Source organism: Aspergillus affinis (genome assembly GCF_023601865.1).
Source record: "Aspergillus affinis strain CMG 70 chromosome Unknown NODE_73_length_178438_cov_86_647956, whole genome shotgun sequence".
Lineage (NCBI taxonomy): Eukaryota > Fungi > Ascomycota > Eurotiomycetes > Eurotiales > Aspergillaceae > Aspergillus > Aspergillus affinis.
Window position 1 is genome coordinate 724 of NW_026515854.1, and position 20,894 is coordinate 21,617.

At 48.9% G+C, this 20,894-nt stretch overlaps 8 protein-coding genes across 8 annotated transcripts; 4 read left to right on the top strand and 4 right to left on the bottom strand.

Annotated features, from left to right (window-relative positions):
* Window positions 1-310: 310 nt before the first annotated feature.
* KD926_009869 (cytochrome P450) lies at window positions 311-2,300 on the bottom strand (the record flags this gene model as incomplete). Its single annotated transcript, XM_053102359.1, has 5 exons — window positions 311-385; window positions 465-1,444; window positions 1,515-1,701; window positions 1,820-2,073; window positions 2,123-2,300. The coding sequence occupies 5 exons, from the start codon at window positions 2,298-2,300 to the stop codon at window positions 311-313; spliced, it is 1,674 nt and encodes a 557-aa protein (XP_052954101.1).
* A 787-nt stretch (window positions 2,301-3,087) lies between these two features.
* On the top strand, window positions 3,088-5,378 carry KD926_009870 (cytochrome P450; the record flags this gene model as incomplete). The annotated part of the gene is made up of 10 exons (XM_053102360.1): window positions 3,088-3,213; window positions 3,270-3,308; window positions 3,361-3,450; window positions 3,675-3,786; window positions 3,866-3,990; window positions 4,087-4,217; window positions 4,303-4,411; window positions 4,489-4,628; window positions 4,687-5,159; window positions 5,245-5,378. 10 exons carry the CDS (start codon window positions 3,088-3,090, stop codon window positions 5,376-5,378), a joined length of 1,479 nt encoding a protein of 492 aa, XP_052954102.1.
* A 2,047-nt stretch (window positions 5,379-7,425) lies between these two features.
* Window positions 7,426-8,814, bottom strand: KD926_009871 (FAD-dependent oxidoreductase; the record flags this gene model as incomplete). Its single annotated transcript, XM_053102361.1, has 4 exons — window positions 7,426-7,718; window positions 7,762-7,924; window positions 8,224-8,679; window positions 8,722-8,814. 4 exons carry the CDS (start codon window positions 8,812-8,814, stop codon window positions 7,426-7,428), a joined length of 1,005 nt encoding a protein of 334 aa, XP_052954103.1.
* Window positions 8,815-8,988: 174 nt separating this feature from the next.
* KD926_009872 (benzoate 4-monooxygenase cytochrome P450) lies at window positions 8,989-10,369 on the top strand (the record flags this gene model as incomplete). Its single annotated transcript, XM_053102363.1, has 3 exons — window positions 8,989-9,046; window positions 9,106-9,378; window positions 9,741-10,369. The coding sequence occupies 3 exons, from the start codon at window positions 8,989-8,991 to the stop codon at window positions 10,367-10,369; spliced, it is 960 nt and encodes a 319-aa protein (XP_052954104.1).
* A 3,506-nt stretch (window positions 10,370-13,875) lies between these two features.
* Window positions 13,876-15,041, bottom strand: KD926_009873 (uncharacterized protein; the record flags this gene model as incomplete). Its single annotated transcript, XM_053102364.1, has 4 exons — window positions 13,876-14,167; window positions 14,230-14,328; window positions 14,394-14,574; window positions 14,642-15,041. 4 exons carry the CDS (start codon window positions 15,039-15,041, stop codon window positions 13,876-13,878), a joined length of 972 nt encoding a protein of 323 aa, XP_052954105.1.
* Window positions 15,042-15,391: 350 nt separating this feature from the next.
* KD926_009874 (uncharacterized protein) lies at window positions 15,392-17,080 on the top strand (the record flags this gene model as incomplete). The annotated part of the gene is made up of 5 exons (XM_053102365.1): window positions 15,392-15,478; window positions 15,568-15,817; window positions 15,908-16,325; window positions 16,379-16,924; window positions 16,981-17,080. The coding sequence occupies 5 exons, from the start codon at window positions 15,392-15,394 to the stop codon at window positions 17,078-17,080; spliced, it is 1,401 nt and encodes a 466-aa protein (XP_052954106.1).
* A 78-nt stretch (window positions 17,081-17,158) lies between these two features.
* On the bottom strand, window positions 17,159-18,363 carry KD926_009875 (cytochrome oxidase assembly protein SHY1; the record flags this gene model as incomplete). The annotated part of the gene is made up of 4 exons (XM_053102366.1): window positions 17,159-17,258; window positions 17,311-17,416; window positions 17,489-18,001; window positions 18,108-18,363. 4 exons carry the CDS (start codon window positions 18,361-18,363, stop codon window positions 17,159-17,161), a joined length of 975 nt encoding a protein of 324 aa, XP_052954107.1.
* A 57-nt stretch (window positions 18,364-18,420) lies between these two features.
* Window positions 18,421-20,356, top strand: KD926_009876 (UBX domain protein; the record flags this gene model as incomplete). Its single annotated transcript, XM_053102367.1, has 5 exons — window positions 18,421-18,703; window positions 18,849-18,901; window positions 18,962-19,080; window positions 19,169-20,246; window positions 20,309-20,356. The coding sequence occupies 5 exons, from the start codon at window positions 18,421-18,423 to the stop codon at window positions 20,354-20,356; spliced, it is 1,581 nt and encodes a 526-aa protein (XP_052954108.1).
* Window positions 20,357-20,894: the final 538 nt, after the last annotated feature.

Below are 20,894 nucleotides of genomic sequence, written 5' to 3' on the forward strand. Positions count from 1 at the left end.
TCCAAGCTCCATTCCAGGAAACCCTACTTCAGTACAGGGACAGCGAGTCCGTTGTCGGTTTATAATTTATTATTTCGAGGCCTTAAACAAGCAATCAACCTCGGTAATGAATATGTTGCGTTATTGGTATCCTAGTGTTTCTAAATTATTGGCAAGATTATGCACCGCTTGCCCAGCACTGTGGGCAACTCTACCTGATATATATTTCGAACATCCAATTTATACCAGCCTGTTGGATACCTCCCTGGGCTGTAGAGACTCGTTAAGAATAGGCCACGCCTTATACCGGGAGACTTTGACCATAACACATTTACACTAAACCATCCCTAGCAAACGCAACCGTCATCCTCATCCCATCCACCGGCTTCGCTGTAACCTGCATAATCTATCCCGAACAAAGAATTAGCGTTCCAAGGTCGTTGAAAATCCCTCTTAGAACCTGAATACCATGATAGGTAACTCACATTAAACACCTCACTCTTAACCTTAAACTGTCCATGTTCACCCAAAACACCCTCCCTATCCTCACCACGCACGACCTCACCAAGCCCCACCTTGAAAAGCTCATACCGTCGCACCACACACGCAAGGATAACCCGGATCTGCAGGTTGGCGAGTTCCTGCCCAATGCAGCTTCGCGGGCCGCGCTCGAAGGGGCGCCATGCAGTCGCCGGGATCGAGGTTGAGTTCCCGGTCCCTTCGAGCCAGCGCTCGGGGGTAAATATGTTGCTGCTGGGACCGTAAACGGCCGAGTCCCGATGGATGATTGTTTCGCAATTATATATGACTAGCCCGTCGAGACATACGCTCTGTCCGTCGTCCATCTGCACGCAGAATCCCGTGCCGGGGGGCGTATACCGCGCGGTGCCCGAGGGCGGGTAGAGGCGGAGCGTCTCCCGGATTACAGCCGACGTGTAGACCATTTTACGTATGAGTTCCTCGCTGTGGGCTGAAAGGAGCTTTTCATGCACGGAATCAGACTCGGTCCCGAAGATACTATTGAGCTCATCCCGGATAGCTCTAAGCGCCCGTGGTGTGCGGCTCAGCTCGTAGATGGCCCACTGCAGCACCGTACTCGTTGTATCGTGTCCTGCGAAGAGGAATGTCTTAAGCTGGTCGCTGGTTTGTTGGAGGAGGTTGTTGTCTAATTTATCAAGGCCATGCAAGCTCAGGCCGAGGATACTCCGCGACGAAGCTGGCGAGGTCGGTATCTTGCGGGTCTGCTGCTGGGCCGCGAATGTTCGCTGGATATGCTCTTTTAATAAGGTATCCAGCTTCCGGGACAATCTCTCTCGTCGGTGCGAACGTGTTAGTCGCGAGAGCTCCCAGGTGTGATACTCGTCGCTGCGGTAGGAACGAATAAGCCCGCGGAAGGCTTTGACGATTTCGCTTTGTGTGTCTGGATTGGACTGTGCGTGGAGGTCCGCGTCCATTGTTACCGCCCCTAGACTAATATCAGCTCCTGTCTGTCGATCTAGCATAGAAGGTGGGGAAAGAGAAAAAGAATCAAATACCAATAACATCAAGAGTAAGACTAACGCACAAATCACCGAATGCAAACTCCTCCCCAGAGACCGCATACCCATCCAACGCGCGATGGAATTGCTCTACCTTTCCCAGAATCCGCGGGAGGAGGCTCACGAGGTGTCGGTGCGAGAACCCGGGGTTGAAGCGCTGCCGGAGGGTTTTCCATTGTTTGCTCTGGAGATTCATACAGGAATAAGATCAGCTACTATAATTTGCATTCGATTTGTTTATTACTTCTCGAACCAGACCTGTTCGGGCGCGCTGATCATGGTTACTCATGTAGCCAACGTACCTCGACTGAAACAATCGATGTGGCACCCAACAACGGCCGGAGAACATGGGATGCGCCTGGTGCCTTGGGTGTACTGAACGGAAATTTTGCGGATACCCCCGCGACCTGATCTGCGATGTCGTGCCGGCAGACGACGCAGAGAGCAGGCGATTGTACCGGGCGAGTGTCGAGCAGGAATAGTGGCGGGTGATTCAGCTCTTTGTTGATATCACTGAAAACAGAGTCTGATTCTTTGTTAATTTTACCCTGCCTTCCTGAGTGTGCATAAGTCCCTGGGGATTTCCTGACGAAATTGGAACGTACCGATGTGTCTATCCCGCTTGCCACGGAGCACAAATTCGTGAAGGGCTTTTAAATGACCCCATACAAGGCTTGGTGGGAGTTGTGGGAAGGCAGCGAACTGTTTTTTTCGATGATACACGAGTCGTGTGTAGAGGAGCCAGGCCAGTCCTGGCAGGAGACCCCAAACTACGATGAGCATGTCTTATCCGCAATGGCTGTTCGTAACTAACACTTGGGGATCTAGCTAAGTAATTTAGTGGTTGGTGCATATATATCATGACGGACCAGGACATTTTCGTTCACCCTTAGACTGATCGGAGTAACTTGGGACTGCAACCAGCATACCTGTCACTCGCCCCTCCCTAAAAAAAGAAACTAAGGTGAGGTGAGCTGGCAACCCGGTCATGCAGATCATCCGCAGATCATCCGCAGGTCTTCCGCAGATCATCTCGCGTTCCCGACTCTTGGGACAGTTGAAACTAGCACTGGTAAATGACGAATAGGATTAGGACAATCCTGACAAGGCAAAGTCATTCCTGACGGTCATATATGTATGACAGAAATCCTGTCACGTAAATAACAAACTTAAATAACAATAGTGCTAGTTGATATGCTAAAAATAAGGTGTCGAACACACTAGCGGGGTGACTCCTAGCCGTACGAAGTAAGGAGTTTGTAGGACGATCCATCGTACAATGAACGGGAAAATGAATGTGGACTATGCAACTTTGCTGATAGCCGCGTAGATCGAACTCAAATTTTGTTTCTTCTTTTTCCAGTGGGTTTCTATTTAGAAGCAGATACTCACCGTGGTTCGGCCGAAGATGTAATGAGAAGTGATATATATCCTTATCTCCTCTGGGCGTCAGTGTTGCTTGCGTATGAATCGCTTGTCCGATTGTTTGTGGGAAATTGGATTTGCAGATTTTGAGGCGTATAACCCACTGCCCTTCATTTTTTTCTGCAGACAACCTCTGTTCGGCGAGATGGCGCTCTACATGGGAACGGGTTTCCTGCCCAGCTACGGAATGAGCGCGACCCTTCAGCTGTTCGCTTTAATCTCGTTTATCACGGGGGGACTATTTTATATCCGTCGCTCCAAGTCATCCACTGTACGAGGGTCCTCACCCTAAAACTGCTCCCGAAGCCGCTAACCTTAACCGATAAGATTCCCAAATCGGCACTCCCAAAGTTTGTCGCATTCACAGTGAGCACCTGGATAAGAACGAGACTTTAATCTAGTGACTGACATGTCATAGGACGAGCAAATGCGAAAAGATCCATGGGAGGCGTATCGGCATGGTCTTGAGATCCACGGGGGAGTCATTGCCACGACTAGAGCGGGGAGGGTATGCATGCCTTGTCGCCTATCCTACTCCTTAGACGGTTTAAGACTAAAATATATCTAGACAGAATATATAACATCGAACGAATACACCGAACGGATCGTGAAAGAAAGTTCATCATTCAGTTTCGAGGCGGGACTTACATACGTACATACCATACCTCCCAACCCCATTTCCTCAAATTTACGCCGTACTTTAGCTCACTCTATTTATCTTTTTACTTGAAGCTCCTCAACCTCTACCTCCTCCCGATGATTTGCGGCGAGAGCGTATTCCGTGATCTTGCTACGACGACTTCCCAGCTCATGAGCAGGGACCTGCCGGCTGTTTTGCGGAAGAGTGAGTCCTACCTACCCTCCCGGGCTCCCTGGCCAGATCTGTGCATGGGTTGTCAAACTAAATCTACTCATGTATGAAGTAACTCCAATGTTCCAAGCAAACGCAAAGAACCTCATCTCCGCTGGGCCTGGCACCCCGGTAGACCCAGTGCCCATAACTAGACGATTAGTATGCAATGCGGCAATTACGGTGATGCTTGGGGAGGTACGTACACCCCACACAAGAGATCTCGGCGCACTCTGCCAAATCTATCGATCTATACCGAACCGGGTGTCAAGCTAAGGCCTGGGGGGAGAACAGGAGTTCCTCAGCGATGCAAACCACGAAGCCGTCATGAACACCGTTGAGGCGATTGCTGAGTTAACGGGTCTGGTAAATGAGCCACCGTTCCTTGCGAGGCTTTGTCCTGCGCTCTGGCGGGTTGTTGTCTCGTACGTACACCTAGCTAGTCAAACTTGAGATCTGCGCAGCAGTTGACTATGCGTCTAGCTAACCAGGGTTCATACTCTGATGTAGGTTTAAAGTTGCCGTGTTTCGAATTGGACTCGGGTTTGGCAGTACGCTGGGCGTTCACCTGTGGAGAGAGATGTCTGCTCTGCTACAGGAGCGTCCGGATAAGAAGAATGTATGTACCATCACGCTTACCACGCAAGCATTTCTGCGCCCGTCGCAGAGCAAGAATATGGCTAATCTTTCGCTTAGATACACAAAAGGACCGTCCTCTCCGGGTTAGTCCACCAGCAAATCCAGAGCCAAAACGGTGATTTGTCACTATCATTCAGGTCCCGGATCCGAATCATCATCCTCATAATTGGCATGTTCTTTGCAGCGATCCATCAGACGTACGCCACCTCTACTGATTATTATGAACAAATAGCGCTGACTTCTTAATAACCCCAGCGGAGCAATAATGGTCTGGATGCTCTACGGCCTCGCAATGCAACCTGAAAGCCAGGCGCAAATCCGCGCGGAGGCGTTGCGGACTATCAACCTAGACCCACATCCACATCTTAACCCAGATTCAGATGACAAGAATAACTTAAACGCAACAATCAACTACATCCTCAACCCATCCACATACCTCGACTCCTTCGTCCGCGAAGTCCTCCGCATGAAAGGCGACATCCTCTCCGTAGTCCGAATGACGACGAGGGACGTGCAGGTGGGACAGTATATCATCCCAAAAGGCAAACTCGTCCTTCCTGGCGTCCGCTTCTCCAATCTCTCCGCCAGCTACAACGGCGAGCTCCCCAACGAATTCCGGGCTGATCGCTGGTTCGGTGGGAAGCGGTCTGCCGTTACGACGGGTCCCGGGTTCCTTGTATTTGGAATGGGAAAGTGGGCGTGTCCGGGGAGGTTTCTGGCTGTTGCAGGTATGTGATCTTACATATACTGCGTACGGAGGGGTAAAGTAGGCCTTGACAGTAACGGAATTTACTGACCGCTTCGGTAAAATAGAAATGAAGCTGTTAATACTCACATTAATTAAGGCTGCGGCAGTTGGCGTTGCGGACGGGGTGAATGTGGTTTCGGATGATATGACTGCATCGTGGTCGCCACCGCAGGGGAAGTTGTGTTTGACGCCTCTTTAGAAGTAGATGCCAGTATGCATTATATACTGTTGCCCTAAGTTTACGAGGAGGTGGCGCGGTAATTGGTTGTGCGACTGGAGATATGCTGTGGGAGATGGACGGACGCGTCCATTTTGCTCCGAGATGCCATCAAACCAACTTCATCTAATCCCTTTGTTCCTCACTTTTCGCCGATTTGAAATTAATTAACCCTCAGACAAAATGCCCTGAGAGCCTTACTGTTTGTTCTCCTGCGGTTCTTTCATCTTCTCATCGTTCAGGCAATCGCACCTCGCAATTCAACCCACGACCATAACAGCAACCAAAACCTCCCTCTACCACCTAGGCAACCTCGTCATCGGCAAGCCCATAAACCCCTCTGACACAACCGTACCCCGCCACAAAATAACCACAACAGAGTAAGCCCTACACGCAGGCATTTACACCACCCGCCATCTCGTCCACGGCTTCGCCCCCCTCCTCGACACACCATGAGGGAAAACCGACATAACCTAACAACACCACCGTGTCCTATGAAGATAGTTATTTGATTGCTAGTACAATAGATACCAGTAATTTTCTCCGTCTCGTTAAAATCTTAATTAGTTATGTGGTTCTTGTAAAACAATGCGTTGAAATTGAGCATTTTTAGAGTAGATGGGCGAAATGATATCTAATTAGGCCGTCCGATTTTTGTCTTCAGAACTAAACCCTTTTTTATCAAAATCCTCAATTATATCTGGGGCTGGCTGGGGAGGGTGCTGTGGCTCAGTGGGAGAGACATCTCTACGTTTAAATAGTCAAAAGGATATTAGCCTCTAACACGCAATATCTGAGGTAAAAAGTTGCAGCCAATGAGCAGTGAGCACTCTTCCTGGTAATTATCTCAAGAACTAATTATAGTTTCCTAAGATCTATACATATCTGACTAGGTATGATTTAATGTCAGTAGACCCTGCACAATATTCGGCGTTCCATACATGTCACTTATTCCAATACATGTAGTTCATATTGGTTGGCAGGCTGCGTATTCCCGAGAGGTTTCCAGGCCACTCACTATCTTGTCCCTAATGAAAGACTGGTCAAATGCCCAATAGAGCTTCTGATATGAAGTTCATGCTGATAGACTCAATGCTCCCTTGTATACGCTATAGTTGTCAAGCCTAATTAGGAGTACCAGTTAACCACTGCACAGCATGTTTATTTCTCAGCCCTCTCTCTATTGCCAATTGATATTCCTGAATGCGAAAGTGAAACGAGCAATAAAAATCAACTTTAAGTGGCATTTCCCCATCTAGTCAACATACTGTAGCGGAACAGTGATATTATAGGTAACGTTAGTTTCACTTTGTGCTCTAAAGATTTCTGGTCCTACTCTTACGATACCCAGGGTTGTTCCTGTGAACTATGTGTCGCCCATGTAGATACTTACCCAGTCAGTGATGTGCGATCATCGCAGGATTTTCCGAACGGGGAAAATGAAGGGGTAATCGCATTTCATCCCTCTGGAGGGGTCATAACATGATTAACGTTTATTCGTCATTTCTGTGATGGGAGTGGCGGGCAAAAGTAGGCTACGAGTGGAGAGACAGTCATGAGATTCTTGTGACCTCCTGAAATCAGGGAGTTTACCGGTGCGGAGGAACGTTCCGGAGGAACGTTCTGGTTAGTTAGTATAGGATCGAGGGACCCTCCGGTAGGCATCCGGGAACCTTCCTGGATGCTCTGCAGGCATTCCTGCCTGAGGCAAAGCCTCGGGCAGTATATAGAGGCTCTAGATCCTCCCTCCTAGATAGCCTTTCCTCTCCATGGGAAAATTCCTTGACTACGAGTCATAAACAAACTTGTCTTATATCAAGCTCCTTTGTAGACCGTCACAGAGATTATATGGAATCTTTCAGCGCATGCTCTCTTTTAGCCGTGATTGTGCTTATATCGTTATCTACTGAGTTCTAATTCCGTTCTACTGTTGAACAACATTAAAAGATATTACTAGAAACCGAATAATATCCAGGCTTGATGTGCATGAAACATGAGATACAACAGGTATTCCTAAGCTACATTATATCTAAGCATCAGTAGCATCCCCCGGCTGCGTCCCCTCATGTCTTCCAGAATCATGTCCATCCATTGGTTTGAAACCTTTCGTAAATACCGCGCTCTCTCGCACTTTCTTCCAATCATGTAGCATGTACCCGTTCTCAACCGAGCAAGTGACCTCCTCCCTACCCCGTGGGACCATTTCTTTCTCATAGGCGGTGATCACATGGCTGAAGACCGACTTGCCATCAACTACATTCTGTAGACCTTCTAAAAGATTCGACACGTCACAGATACAGTGATTCAAGCCCTGTCCGCGGTCTACATTGTCAGGTTGGCACGCCTGGTCAATGGGGAGACTTACAAGGAGGCATTGGATGCGCCGCATCCCTAACCAGCGTTATTCTCCCATCTCTGTTATCCCACGGCTGGCTGACCCAGAAACTGATATCCGCTTTATTGGCTCGCGTATCATCCGGAAGCCAAGTGAATGCGGACCGAGCAGGCTCGGCTAAAGTCTGGGCTCTCTAACGGATTAGATGTAGTCTTTCCGCGTAGGACGACGGTTCGTCTACATCGGTAAACCAGGCTATGGCGAAATGGAAGACCTACGAGGCAGGGCTATCCGGCCCATCGGGAATGCTCGAGACTACTTGCATTAGACGATTGCCAAAAAGCCACGAAGAGATATACTAGACTGAAAAGCGTGAAACGACCGGTCGCTTAACGCTAAATAGCTCGTCGGAAACCGCTTCCGTAAGAACTGTGCTTTATCGGCGTCGAAAGATGCCGTCATATTGGTATAGAAGATAGGGAATCTGCTTACGGCCGCCTTTTTTACACTTTTCATGGCGAACTCGCGCACCGTCGACCGAGGTCCATCCGCGCCTATAAAAATCGTTCCGGATTCTATTGTGCCGTCTTCAAAGAAGGCCATCATGCCACCTCTCTCGGCAAATGCAACGTCGATCAATTTCTTCCCGTATTGAACTAGTATGCCCTCTGCGTATAGTGCGCGCATTCTACTGCGCGGAACTCTCAGCTCTTTTTCGTAGAGAACGGCGGCCAGAATGCTCCCGGTCTCTCCATGAATAACTGGATATCGCCCGCCTGCGTCGATGGGAATGGCAGGGTTGCAGGAGACCTCATTCAGAGCTCGATACCCCTCCTCAGGGAGCAAGGCCTGCAGACGATCCAGGGCCCAGTGGATGGCCATGGTCCACTCATTGCTGCGATAGTTCAGGGCGATTTCTTTCTCGAAGATGGAGTAGCGGATTCCGGCCTATTGCTTCTTAGTATGGCTCGCCATGTCAGAGAAACGTACCTTTCTGAGTGATTGTGCCAGAATTAGATCAGTAATTCCGGCGCCAATGATTAGTACATGGACTTCTGGATTTGTGACCATATTGAATCGCATGTCTGGATAAGGTAATCAAGCTCTGTCTGTCTCAATTCTGCCCTTATCTGCCATCTTTCGTGGTTGTCTGATTTTACTCGGGGCTCGGATTCCGAGCACGCGGCGCTCTAAACCCTACATCCTCCTATGCCGATATCTTTCCTTTTGCTACCGGGGAATTACCATCCACTCAATATGCAGATCGCCCAGATGGACCTCTGTCCGTGGACTCTAGTCATTGTCGCTACAGTACGTGTCTTTCTCTTTGTCAGACGTAGCTAACCTTCCAGCCATGCGCTCTACTGCTCTAAGGACTCTACAACATATACCTCTACCCGCTGCGAGGGTATCCCGGTCCGGCCTTCTGGGCAGCTAGTCGTCTTCCCTGGTACTGGTACCAGTTCCACGGGACCCTGAACCAGAGGCTTCTTCACTTGTACCGGCAATATAGTCAGACTATTCGAGTTATCCCGAATGAATTGTCATTCACGACTGCCGCTGCCTGGAAGGCTATCTACGGCTCACGCTTTGATGAGATATCCAAAGACCCGATATTCTCTCTGCTAATACCTACCGGTGCGCCAAGTAAGCTTCTTTCTCTTTTCTGCGCAGTACTATAGGACTGATTTAATTGTCTTCAGATATACTGACAGCCGATCGAGCCACCTATACCAGACAATGACGTCTCCTCTCGTACGCGTTCTCCGAGAAGGCCTTCCGCGAGCAGAGCGACATCATTGAAGGCTATATGAATCGGCTGATGGCGCATTTCTCAAGTCTCGCAGATATAGAATCTATCAATCTCTCCGCATGGTTTACCTATTTTGGTACGTTCACTCCATGCCAACCCAACCAGCCCCAGGTCCATTAAGGCTATACAGCATACGACGTAATCCGGGACCTCTCCTTCGGCAAACCCTGCAGGTGCACGGAAACTGGCATACCAGATACGTTCGTCTCTTCGCTGCCCGCGATATCCAAAGAGCTCATTTTATTCCAAATGCTCAAGTACTACAATTTCACCTGGCTATATCGTTTCTTCATGCCGCGACCCGTTTCCGGTGCGTGCGCCCGAAATATCAGCCGAGTAGTAGATACCGTTACCAGACGCATCGAGCGCCGTATAAATCGCAAGGATTTCCTAAATTATATTCTTGCAGCCATGCAGGGCGATAAAGGCATGACTCGCGACGAAATCAACGTGAACGCGTTCTCGTTCAGTATTGCCAGGTCAGAGGCTACAGCTACCGCGCTTGCCGTATTCGTGTTTTACATTTGCATTCATCCGCGCATATATCGGATTCTTGTGGCAGAGATTCGAAGCAGGTTTGAGGATAAGGGCCAGATTGGAATGAGTACTGTTAATTACCTTTCGTATTTTAATGCCGTCTTTACTGAAGTCTTCCGCATGCATCTCCCAGTCGCGATTACCCTTCCTCGTGTAGTTCCTTGTGCGGGCGTCTTCATTGATGGCCGATTCTTTCCGCCAGGTACTTCCGTCGGGGTCAACCATTTCTCGACATATCGTGACCCCTGTAATTTCTTTCGTCCGGATAACTTTGTTCCTGAGCGATAGTTATTCGGGAGGCCGATTGAGTATAAGACTGACTGTCGGGATACTTTTCAGCCGTTTTCGTTTGGGCCGAAGAATTGTCTAGGGAAAAACCTGGCATGGGCGGAAATGCGCATGGTTACTGTAAGACTGTTATTTCGGTTTGATTTGTCCTTGGTTAATTTTGAGCGGTGGGATGACCAGATGATTTGAGATTTTTGGGTTAAGAGGTCGTTGTGGGTGGAAATGTTTAGGGTTTCTAGTAAAGTGGAATGATCTGATATGCCAACTGTTTTCGACTGTATTCTAATTTCTTTACTGGTGGTTAACGACTTAACAATATGTAGGATATATATAGTTTAACAGCTAACTGCTCTTTCAAGTCAAAACCGAGTCTTTCCTCCGAAGTATGCTAAAGAATCATTACTTTCAGTGAAGTTAAATTTCTTTATCAGCATAGGATATAAAAGAAGAGCAAACTAATAAAACAAAATACAGAGGGAAAAAATATAAAACGTAAGGCATATACATTTAGAGTACAGACAGCAAAATAGAAATTACATCGTTTCGCTGCTCAGCCAAACCCCTCGCTAAGGTCAAATATATCGTTTCCTAGCTACTCTCGCCTCCCTGTGTGACCCTCACCTGACGAGCATACCAGACCCTAAAATCCTTAACTGCATAACCGACAAAGTTGACCAAGAAAACAATCCCACAAAACCAGTAAAACGAAATATTCCAGCATTTCTGATGCAGAGAAAGGTAACTGCATAAATGGTAGTAAAATATGCTCAAGGCGAGAGAAGAGAGCACAAATCTAATCGTTAGCAATTAATACAGGTAACTTTGGGATCTCTGTATCGATAAAATTACTTAATTGGATGCACAAAAATGGTCCAGCGCGTAACGAATCTGAGAATGCCGGTGCAGCATTGTCGAATTGGGTTTTGTTCTGGACGGCCAGGGCTCGGGCGAGATATAGACAAGGATATAGGACCATATTGGTTAAGATTTGGGTCCTGTTTCATTTCTTCCATTGTAGCTTTCATGGACAAATTATTGGAAATTAGCAGGGCAGTAAGAACAGACAAATAAGGCACGTAACGGAGAGATAGTTTTACTTTTAAGATCACGCTTCTTATTTTTCTAATCAAGTGGGTAATCGATCTTAGCTTCTAGGCTTAGCATCTTGGCATTCTGGCTATAAGGATGTTTATTGGCTTTAAATGGGCATATTTCCTGAACTAGCTCCGGGGCAAATTTTCGTTGCGAGCCGAATAGTATGGCGTAGCGCTAAAACAATTGAATGCAACGTATTGCCACTTTTTTCCTGCAACTAATATAAATATAATGCCGCCAAACTATTAAGGCTTCCAGGGTCGTATTCATTAATACCATACTCCGTAAGTTAGTAGTTCCATAGAAAGATGGTGCGTCTATTGCTTTCCTAGCTTACTTTCATAACGAGAATAAGCGAATGATTATATATAGACAAGTGGTGCCTGTCTCATTTGCAAGCTTACTATAGTTATACCACGAACGCAGCTAGATAGCAAGTACCATTCAGGGAAGAGAAAAAGCGTAATAGCTCTTATCAACGGAACGCTAACAGAGCTATATAGCATAGCGCAGCAACATCAGCTAAGTTTTTGCAGCCGCCGGGCAAAGGAATGGCTAGGAAACGAATCCAGGCACAAATGTTTTCATTAGCCTTTCCGAGGCTCAAAGTTGGCCCTAGTGAAGTGGTACATGTAAGATCTAGAAAACCGATATAGCGATAGTAGATACCTGAATATTGCCGTTAGATATAACACGTCAGCGCATTAATTCAGGCAAGCTACCAACTAATTAGGGTTATAATGATATAAGCGGTCACAGGTATCTGTTAAAGTAACCTTTTTGATTCAGAATACAGCTCCCAACTTGGAGCCACGGATATACCGGGCATTCTCCCGTACCGTCTATAAATTCTGTAAGAATGAATGAAACAAACAAAATAAAGATTTACTGCGTTTATACCGAATACACTTACCATATGTCACGAACCGTGACCTGCCTCCGAAGACGTCCCTTCGCGATGCCCTATGACCTAACTATCTGATCGGGACTAGCGTCAGAGCTGTCCCACACATATCGTGATCAGCTCCTGAATAGCTTCACAACCTAGCTTAGTTTCTTCGTTAAATGCCTATCCTACATTCTTGCGATTCCCTATCGTTTGCGTAGCCGTTCGTTACACCATACGCAATAAACACTAAAGGTTTGTCTAAAATAAAGGCCCGGAACTGGCACTAGAAGCGATAATCAAGTACAGTAAAGTATATCGAACTGCTAATTATATTCTAACATATTCCAAAAGATTTCTCTTCCGACAGGCCATTGATAAAAATTTTGAAAGTAACTGGAACTTTTCATTTGAGAGGGACTGATCGAGAATGCTAGATTAGAGTGCCCTTTGCGAGTTTAAATAGTCTCAATGCATTATCTTTCTATTTCAGAGGTTTTGTTTACAAATCAGTAAGTTCTGTTCAGGGAGTTCGAGGTTCTAGAGACTAACAAGGATCCCAAGAGCCAGTTTGGGTTTTCTAAGATCTACGATTCCTCTATAGTACCATATGTAAGCTATAATAACATTCAGTGCTTTCCGTGCGAATTTTTGGTATAACATCTACTGACACATGTACTACATATAGATTATTATGCCAGCAATATCTACAGATTGCTTAGACAGAAAAGAATAGGGCCCTATATATGGAATTTAATTCGATTAGAATGAATCTGTTATAACTTTATACTATAGATATCAGATCAGGATACCTACAGAAAATCAACACAACGTCCTATTCTTTGAATTTTATTCTTTTAATCAGTATTATAAATCTTCAGTATTATACATTTTAATAGGGGAACATTGGCATGTCATTCTACCGCATAAGTAATCAGGATCCAAATCCAGAGAATATCTATAATAGACTAATACTAATTGGTATTCCGAGAATTTCTTGACTTTTAGGATATCTAGGGCCGCTCTTATAAATATCTAAGCTTGTACTGTCTTTCGACAGGAAAAACCCGGACAAATGTTAACTATATTGATGTAACGCAATAGTACAGCATTTCCTCCTGAAAAAAAGGCCGTAGGTATCAGAAGAAAAAATAGCTTCTCTGATTCGTTATTTTGTGATGGCAGTGCTGAGTTTTTCAGAGAATGTAACAAACAAAAGTGAACTTAGAATGAAAAAACGGGCAAAGGAAAGATCGCTAGTTAGGATACAGTTTATTGAGATTACTCATTTAGGGCACTCAGTTTTCCGTTTATCTCGTGTTTAGTGATTGCCTCAGGCTGCTCAGGGCGTGCTCAAGTCTACTCAGTGAGCAAAAAGCGGCGAGGGGTGAGCACTAAAACGGAAAGGGAAAGCCTTCGACCTGGCGAGAAAATCAAGTACGTATGTATATGGGTACTATAATAGCTACGAACCTCCCAACGCCAATACAAAAACTTTTACTCTAACATAAAAATAAGAATGCAATCAGAACACCAGCAGCTGGATCCCCTTCTGCTTGGCACCGTACCGTTCCCGCAGCTCAGGTTTCGTGAGTAATTGCAGCAGAGGCAGATGGGTCTCCTTCATGTCGAAGATACCGCGCTGTTTTTGGTCCACGTAGGATCCGTCGATGATGATGGTTTTGAGCTCGTCGAGTTTCAAAGATCCTTTTGCTTGGTTAGTTGGGTTGATACTGAGAGAGTAAGGGTTGAGGGGGGTGGTACCGGAATCGATTAGGTCGGATATACGGGCTGGGGTACCGGCGCCGATGGCCACTCTGTTCGGTACGGTTAGCTAGATGCACTATAGATGTGTCGGTTGTTGGGGTGGACATCATACCGAGCACGCTGAAGAAACTGCTTGGCTTCTTCAAGCTTGATGTGTTTGGCGAAGAGCTTGCCAATGGGCGATTCTTTGGTTTGGAATGTGCGAAGAGCTCTGGATAAACCGTTTAGTTATTCAATTGTTTGAGACTTTTCTGTGCAGGATATAGTAGAGCATACCTCACTACATCAGCAGCTCGAAGTGCCGCTGACGAAATCACCAGGGTGTGCGGCGTGCCCTTCTCCTCCGATGCTTTGGACGGATCCGAGCCCTTGGTCGGGTTGAATGCCTTGATAAAGGCGGGTAATTGACTGAGCTCTCGAGCTCCGCCAAACGAAGACGTATCCAGGAATGCGGTATCTAATGTCTGAATTAGCATAGGTCCCATCTAGCTATATTCTCTGAGGCAAACGAATGAATAACATACCCGGAACACTCAGATCGCTCAACTCCACCGCCGTAAGCTCCTTATTATGTCTCTTGGCCTTCTGAATGAAATGGTCCGCCAGTAGCCGGCCATCCATTTTGCCAATGGCCTCGTCCACGCTGCCCTTCACCTCGGTTTCCTTCGAATTGGGGTTAGGCTTGGGCTTGGGCTTGTCGGTCTCTTGGTCATCGCTCTTGGACTTGTTGTCTTTCTTGCCCTTTCCTTTGCCCTTCTTCTTGTCATTCTTAGGCTTCTTCTTGCTCGGTCCATCGGCTTTCTCAGTGGGCGCAGACTCCGCCTTGTTCTCCTTCGAGGAAGAGTCCTCGGCCTGGCGCTTGCGCTTCTTGTCGACCTTGGCGGCGAGGCCGGAGGGGTTGGGGGTGGTTGGCTCTGCAGACATAGTTTCGGAGATCGGATATATCACGATCAATGGGATATAGGGAACACAAACTGCGAGGGACAGGAAATGAGAGCTTGTCGCATTCGTCGCATCGGACTCGGAGTCTTCGCCGTGACAACTTTTTATGCTGAGTCAGCGGATCCTTATCGATAAGAGGGTCCCGGGTGCGGTGCGTGATCCACCGCCGCTCAACTTCCCCGACGCGCCCGCTTCGTCTCTCCTTCAACTATCGTCGGGAGAGTGCCATTCCCTCCGTCCAATTTATTGGTCCTGATTGTTTGATTGTATTATCTCTAGTCTGGTGCACATGCGTACTCAGTCATTTGATACCTGAATAGACACAATTGTCAATGTCTACAACCCCCAACCCGCGCAGTCGCGGGTCGCCCGCCGCGGAATCCACCCCCGTCGGAGACAGAGACACCACGCTAACGGGGGTATGTACCCGCCTCCCCCTCCCCCTGGATATTCTTCGATATAATTTGCCCTTTGGGTACATGTCAATTGCTAACGTGGGATAAATCAGCTTCAACGTCTACCCCTCCACTCCCGTAACCCCATCACCCCCAGCCGTCTCGCGACATCGACAACTCCCTCAGGCAATCGCTCCGTGTCGCGTCGGACGCCGCGAAACAGAGGCGCAGGGGCTCCGTCAACACCGCATGGACTGCGTGCGATGCAGCGCCGGGCGGCGAACACGCCGGCCCGGGATCGACGCAAGAGCGTGAAGGTGCAGCGAGAGACGACGTTTGATATTTTGCGGAATCTGGGACGGGGTGAGTTTATCATCTCAGCATTTTCTCCTTATGCTATTGCATTCTTCCTGCAGGTATGTGGAATAATGGTTATCGCTAACCATTAATTAGCTCTGGCGCCTGTATCTCAGCCTATTCAATCATCACCGCATGTACCGGAGCCGGTGCCGGAGCCGGAGATCGATGAGATCGAGGAGCTAGATAACGAGCCGGAGGTGGAACGGCCGCGTCTTTCTTTGCCGTTAGAAGATGCAGCGGAGGAGGACGGTGAAGATGATGCCAGCCCCCCGCCGCGTCCGCCGAGGCTTTCGCTGGCGTTCGAGGAGGAAGATATCACGGTTGAGTATCCGCGTCGGGCTCATGATAAAGGTCGACTATCGATGATGAGTTTTGGTGGGTCTCGGCTGAGTGAGAACTTCGGCGAGGCTGGGTTGGAGAGCGAAGATGAGGATGGCGATGATACGGGGATTGCGGATGACGATGAAAACCCTGACGAGACGGTCATCAGCCAAGGGGCTTTTGATAGGGGGTAAGTCTACAATCTTGGTCTTTGTATAAACCCAAGCTAATGTGCACCTATAGCGGAGAGACGGAAGACCTGGGAAAGTTCAACCTCGACTTTAACTTCCCGTCGCCCGTCCCGGTTGACTTGGATCCGGATCCGGCCATGAACGATGACGACGGGTTCGAGCTTCCGGCCGTGGGTTTACCGGAAGATACAGGATTTCCGTCGGACAGTGATGATGGCAACGAGCCTCTTGCTGACTTCGGCATGGACGCGAATCCCTCGCCTCGCTGGTCCCCGGCACCGATGAGTGAAAGCCCCGGGGTGGTTGGGGGAGGACTGCGTGAAGAAGACACGATCATTCAGGGCTCCAAGCAGAAGAAGCTCTCCCGCCATGGCATCCCCGTTCCCAACATGCCCGCCGGAGTCATCAAGAAGCTGGCTACACGGTTTGCGCCGGCACGGGCTGGGTCCAAAACCAAGATCAACAAGGCCACCTTGGCGGCAATCGAGCAGGCCTCTTCGTGGTACTTCGAGCAAGTGAGCGAAGATCTGGCTGCCTACTCAAAACATGCGGGACGGAAGACGATCGACGAAAGTGATGTAGCCGCTCTCATCAGAAGGTGAGATTTGAGTCTTTCCCTATCGTATCTTGTCGGACCAAAGCTGATCATTCTAGACAACGTCATACGAACAATGCGACTACTATGTTCTCGCTGGCACAAAAGCATCTACCCAAGGAGCTCTTGCAAGACATGAGGCTGTCGATGCCGCCGTGAAATATACATGTTATACAGAATCTTTCCTAGCTAACGAACCCGAACGCCCGCAACGACCACGAATCTGAGAAAAGGAGTTTACCAGTTCCGGTTTGCGCGCACCCGACGTGCGGCCTCGTTGGGTCTCTTCCGGATAATCATTCCCAGCATGATCGACGTTGCCAGAGACAGACCGTACCTGCGAGAGTCAGTCAGGGGTTGCTAGAGTACTAGCGTTCTGAAGAACCCACCATGTGAAGATGTACTGGCTGTGGTTGTTTCTCAGGTTCACCTCCGCCGCACGACCGATAGGAATACCCTTGGCCGTCCGATCATAGAATTCCACCATATCCTGAACTGTCAGGTTCATTCACGTCAGTACACACCGCACGTCACATAGAATATGCATATAGCTTAGCTTAGACTCACCCATCGTCTGTTCAATCCACACCGGCTGACTGCCAGTCAATTCCGCCATCTGCTCCACATCCGGAAAGTAGAACTCTCCCTTCTCCGGCTTATTCTCCGGCGTAAACATATTCTTCTGCCACGGCTCGCGGAGCAACCCCTCCACGACCACCTCCTCCTGAGGCAGCCCGCCGGCCCGATCCTTTTGATTCTTCATCTTCTTGGAGATCCAGCCCCGGTTGACCAGCACGGTGCTTTGTCCCTCGCCGCGCTCCAACGGCGTCACCACAATGTATCCATCCTCGCCTTCCCTCATGCGCGGCCCGATCAGCATCTCCTGGTCGTGTCGCAGGCGACCTGTAGCGTAGACTCTCCGATAATCAAACTCCGAGATAGCTTCGGGATCGATCTGTGGTGGCAGCGGAAGCGGCGCTTTCACGAGACGGTCTTCATATTTGGCGATGATTTTGGTCTTCCAGTCTAGACGCTGGATCTGCCAGGTTCCGAGGGCGAAGGAAATGATCGGGATCAAAGCTAGAGAGGATCAAATGTCAATACCCGTTCTTATATATCCACCCACATCTTCCCCTTTCAATCGATAGAACAAAAAGAGAAGAGAGACAGAGAAGGACGTAAATACCTAAGATAATCAACCCCGGTCCATGCTTATTCCCCGTCCGCACAATCTGCGCCGGATTATCCACCACCGATAACCAGCGCGGATCATCGCCCAATTGCCGCCCCTGGCTGTTAAATCGAACTTGCTGGCGCCGACATCTCGCGCAGATCGAGTCGAGCTTGAACGTCGCGCGAGGACCGCGGAGGGCGGAGGCGATCGGGGGCTGCTTCCAGGCCGTCGTTGCGGTCCGTTGGAGGACCTCAAATACGGACCTCATGGGCTATGTCGGTATCGAAATCGGGGATGTTTCGTTCCAGGCAATTGCAATCAGTTCATGGGCAGGAAGTCGCGGTTGTTGGTGATAGGTAAGTCCTGGGGAGGTGACGCAGCGACGGCAACGGAAATCTTTGGTCGGACGGATTCCCGAGGGGCTCTCGTGATCGGCGGGTTCCATGCTTTCCCCGATCCCTCCGACCCCAGCTTTCCTGTCTGTCACCGTATCTACTTCCCATCCGGCCTTCCCGAGTCCATCGCCATCATGTTTTATTCTGGAAGTTTGCAGGAGGGTATTGCTGAGGCTGTTGGCCAGGCGAAAGCCGTGGTTTGCTTTGTTCGAGGTATTTTCTCTTCCCATTTGCCTTCGTATTAGCTGGAGCTGTGCCTATGCGCCAGCCGCCAGCCCAGCTCCACCCTTCTCCGTTTGGCATTGCTGGACCTACTTGTTATCATACGCAGACACGGGCTGACAATCTCATTCGATAGATGACAGCGAGACGAGCTCAACGTGGGAGAATGACTATTTCACGGATAGCGAGGTAATCAAACAATCCTCTTGATCAGCCTGGAACCTCCGCCAACATGTTCATTATCTACAGTTCCTGCAACTCCTCGAATCGAAATCTGTCCTGTTGCAACTCACAAAGGATAGTCAGGAAGCGGGCTTCTTGACTTCTTTCTGCCCCGTTACGAAGTTTCCCGCTGTCGTGGTCATCAAGTATGTCATCATCGATACCCGCGATCTTGGGGATGGATGGGTTGGATACGGTTTAAGTTAGGGGGTTGTTGACTGACGTTCTGCGTAGGCATGGAACCCTGCGAGAGTATATCATTCCGGATATAGAGAAAGAGGGCTTTCAGGGGCGGTTGAGGGTTGCGATTGAGGATGCTCAGCCTCAGGCGCCGGCGCCGGCGCAGTCGATAGGACAGAGTAGTTCTGCGGCAACGACACATACGGCTGCGCCGGTTCCTGAATCCGAACCGATGACGGCATCTACATCGGCGCCTGTCTCTCCTGCTCCGGTGTCAGCGGCACCTCGGCCTCAACCCGTCGAGTCACCAAAATCGCCCCAGCAGAAGGGAGACGAGGCAACGGCGGGAAACAAGACGCAGAAACAAGAGCCGTCTCAATCACCTTCGACAAAAAGGACAAAGAAACCTGTACCTCTACCCCAGAAGAAGGAATCTGCACCCGCTCCCAAGATCACTGTCAAGAAGCATGACAAACCCACAACATCCTCACAAAGCCTAAGCGTCGACATGCCAACCTCTCCTCCCCCAAAGCCAGAGACGGAGCAAGAGCCCGCACCTAAACCCCAGCCAACGCCCCCACGACAGTACCGTCTCCAAGTCCGACTCTTCGACGGAAGTTCCGTGCGCTCAAGCTTCACTCCTTCGCAGACCATTCGCGGAGACGTACGCCCCTGGGTCGACAGCCAGCTGGAGGAGAAACGCCCCTACAACCTCAAACACATCCTCACCCCTCTCCCAAACCGAACCCTCACCATCGCCGAAGAGGAGCAAACGCTCGCGGAACTGGGTCTTGGCTCGACAGCGAATCTCGTCATGGTTCCGATCAACACATACACGGAAGCGTATTCAACCTCCGGGGCTAGTCTCCCTGTCCGCGCCGTCTCGTCCGCCTACGGGCTTGTGTCATCTGTTGTCGGGACCGCCACAGGCCTCGTCGGATCCTTGCTTGGCTACGGCCAGCCAACACCAGCACCTCAGACGGCGCCGTCGACCGGATCTGCTCAGCCCGGGACTTCGACCCCGACAGGCGCAGCGAGACCGCGCCCAACCGGGTCCGGGGGGCTTAATATCCGGACATTACACGACCAGCGTGACGAGCGGGATGACAGCCAGTTGTACAACGGGAATCAGGTACGTCTTCCCTAGGGACCAATCGGTATGGTTGCTCCATTGCACGGACTAATATCGTATAGCTTAATTTCCAGCCTCGACGGGATGAAAACGGACGACCCTTGCAATAACTGTACTTGATTCGAATACGAATAAGGACTTACCTAGCTTTACCTACCTCCTTGCTTACCTTTACTTGTTGTGGCGTTCAGGATTCGATTGGCTGAGGATCCTACTTCTTTATCCATTGATTGATTGCTACTCGCAGGCATCCGTTCGTTCTGTTTTGTTCTGTTCTAGTATCTTCTACCGTGAATTCTTTATTATTGTCTGCTCGATCTGTCTGGTTGTGTTCTTTTCAATAGCGATAGCATCTATTATGTGATCCTCGTTTCTCTTCCAGTATGATGATCTAAAGTTGTTGGTATCACCGAAGTGTTCTTCTGTCTTCCTCAATCTATATTCTATCAATCATGTATACGAAATGTACTCTAACATGTACGCCATCAGTCCCATCCCAAGATAAGCCAATTCTGAAGTTGAACTGAAGAGTGGAATATTTCTTTTTTTTTTTTCCTTTTCTTGTTTGAGTTTGATATCGTTCTGTTCTGTTCCGTTCCTCAACCCATTCATCATCCATACAGTATAGATAAATCTGAAGATAGATAG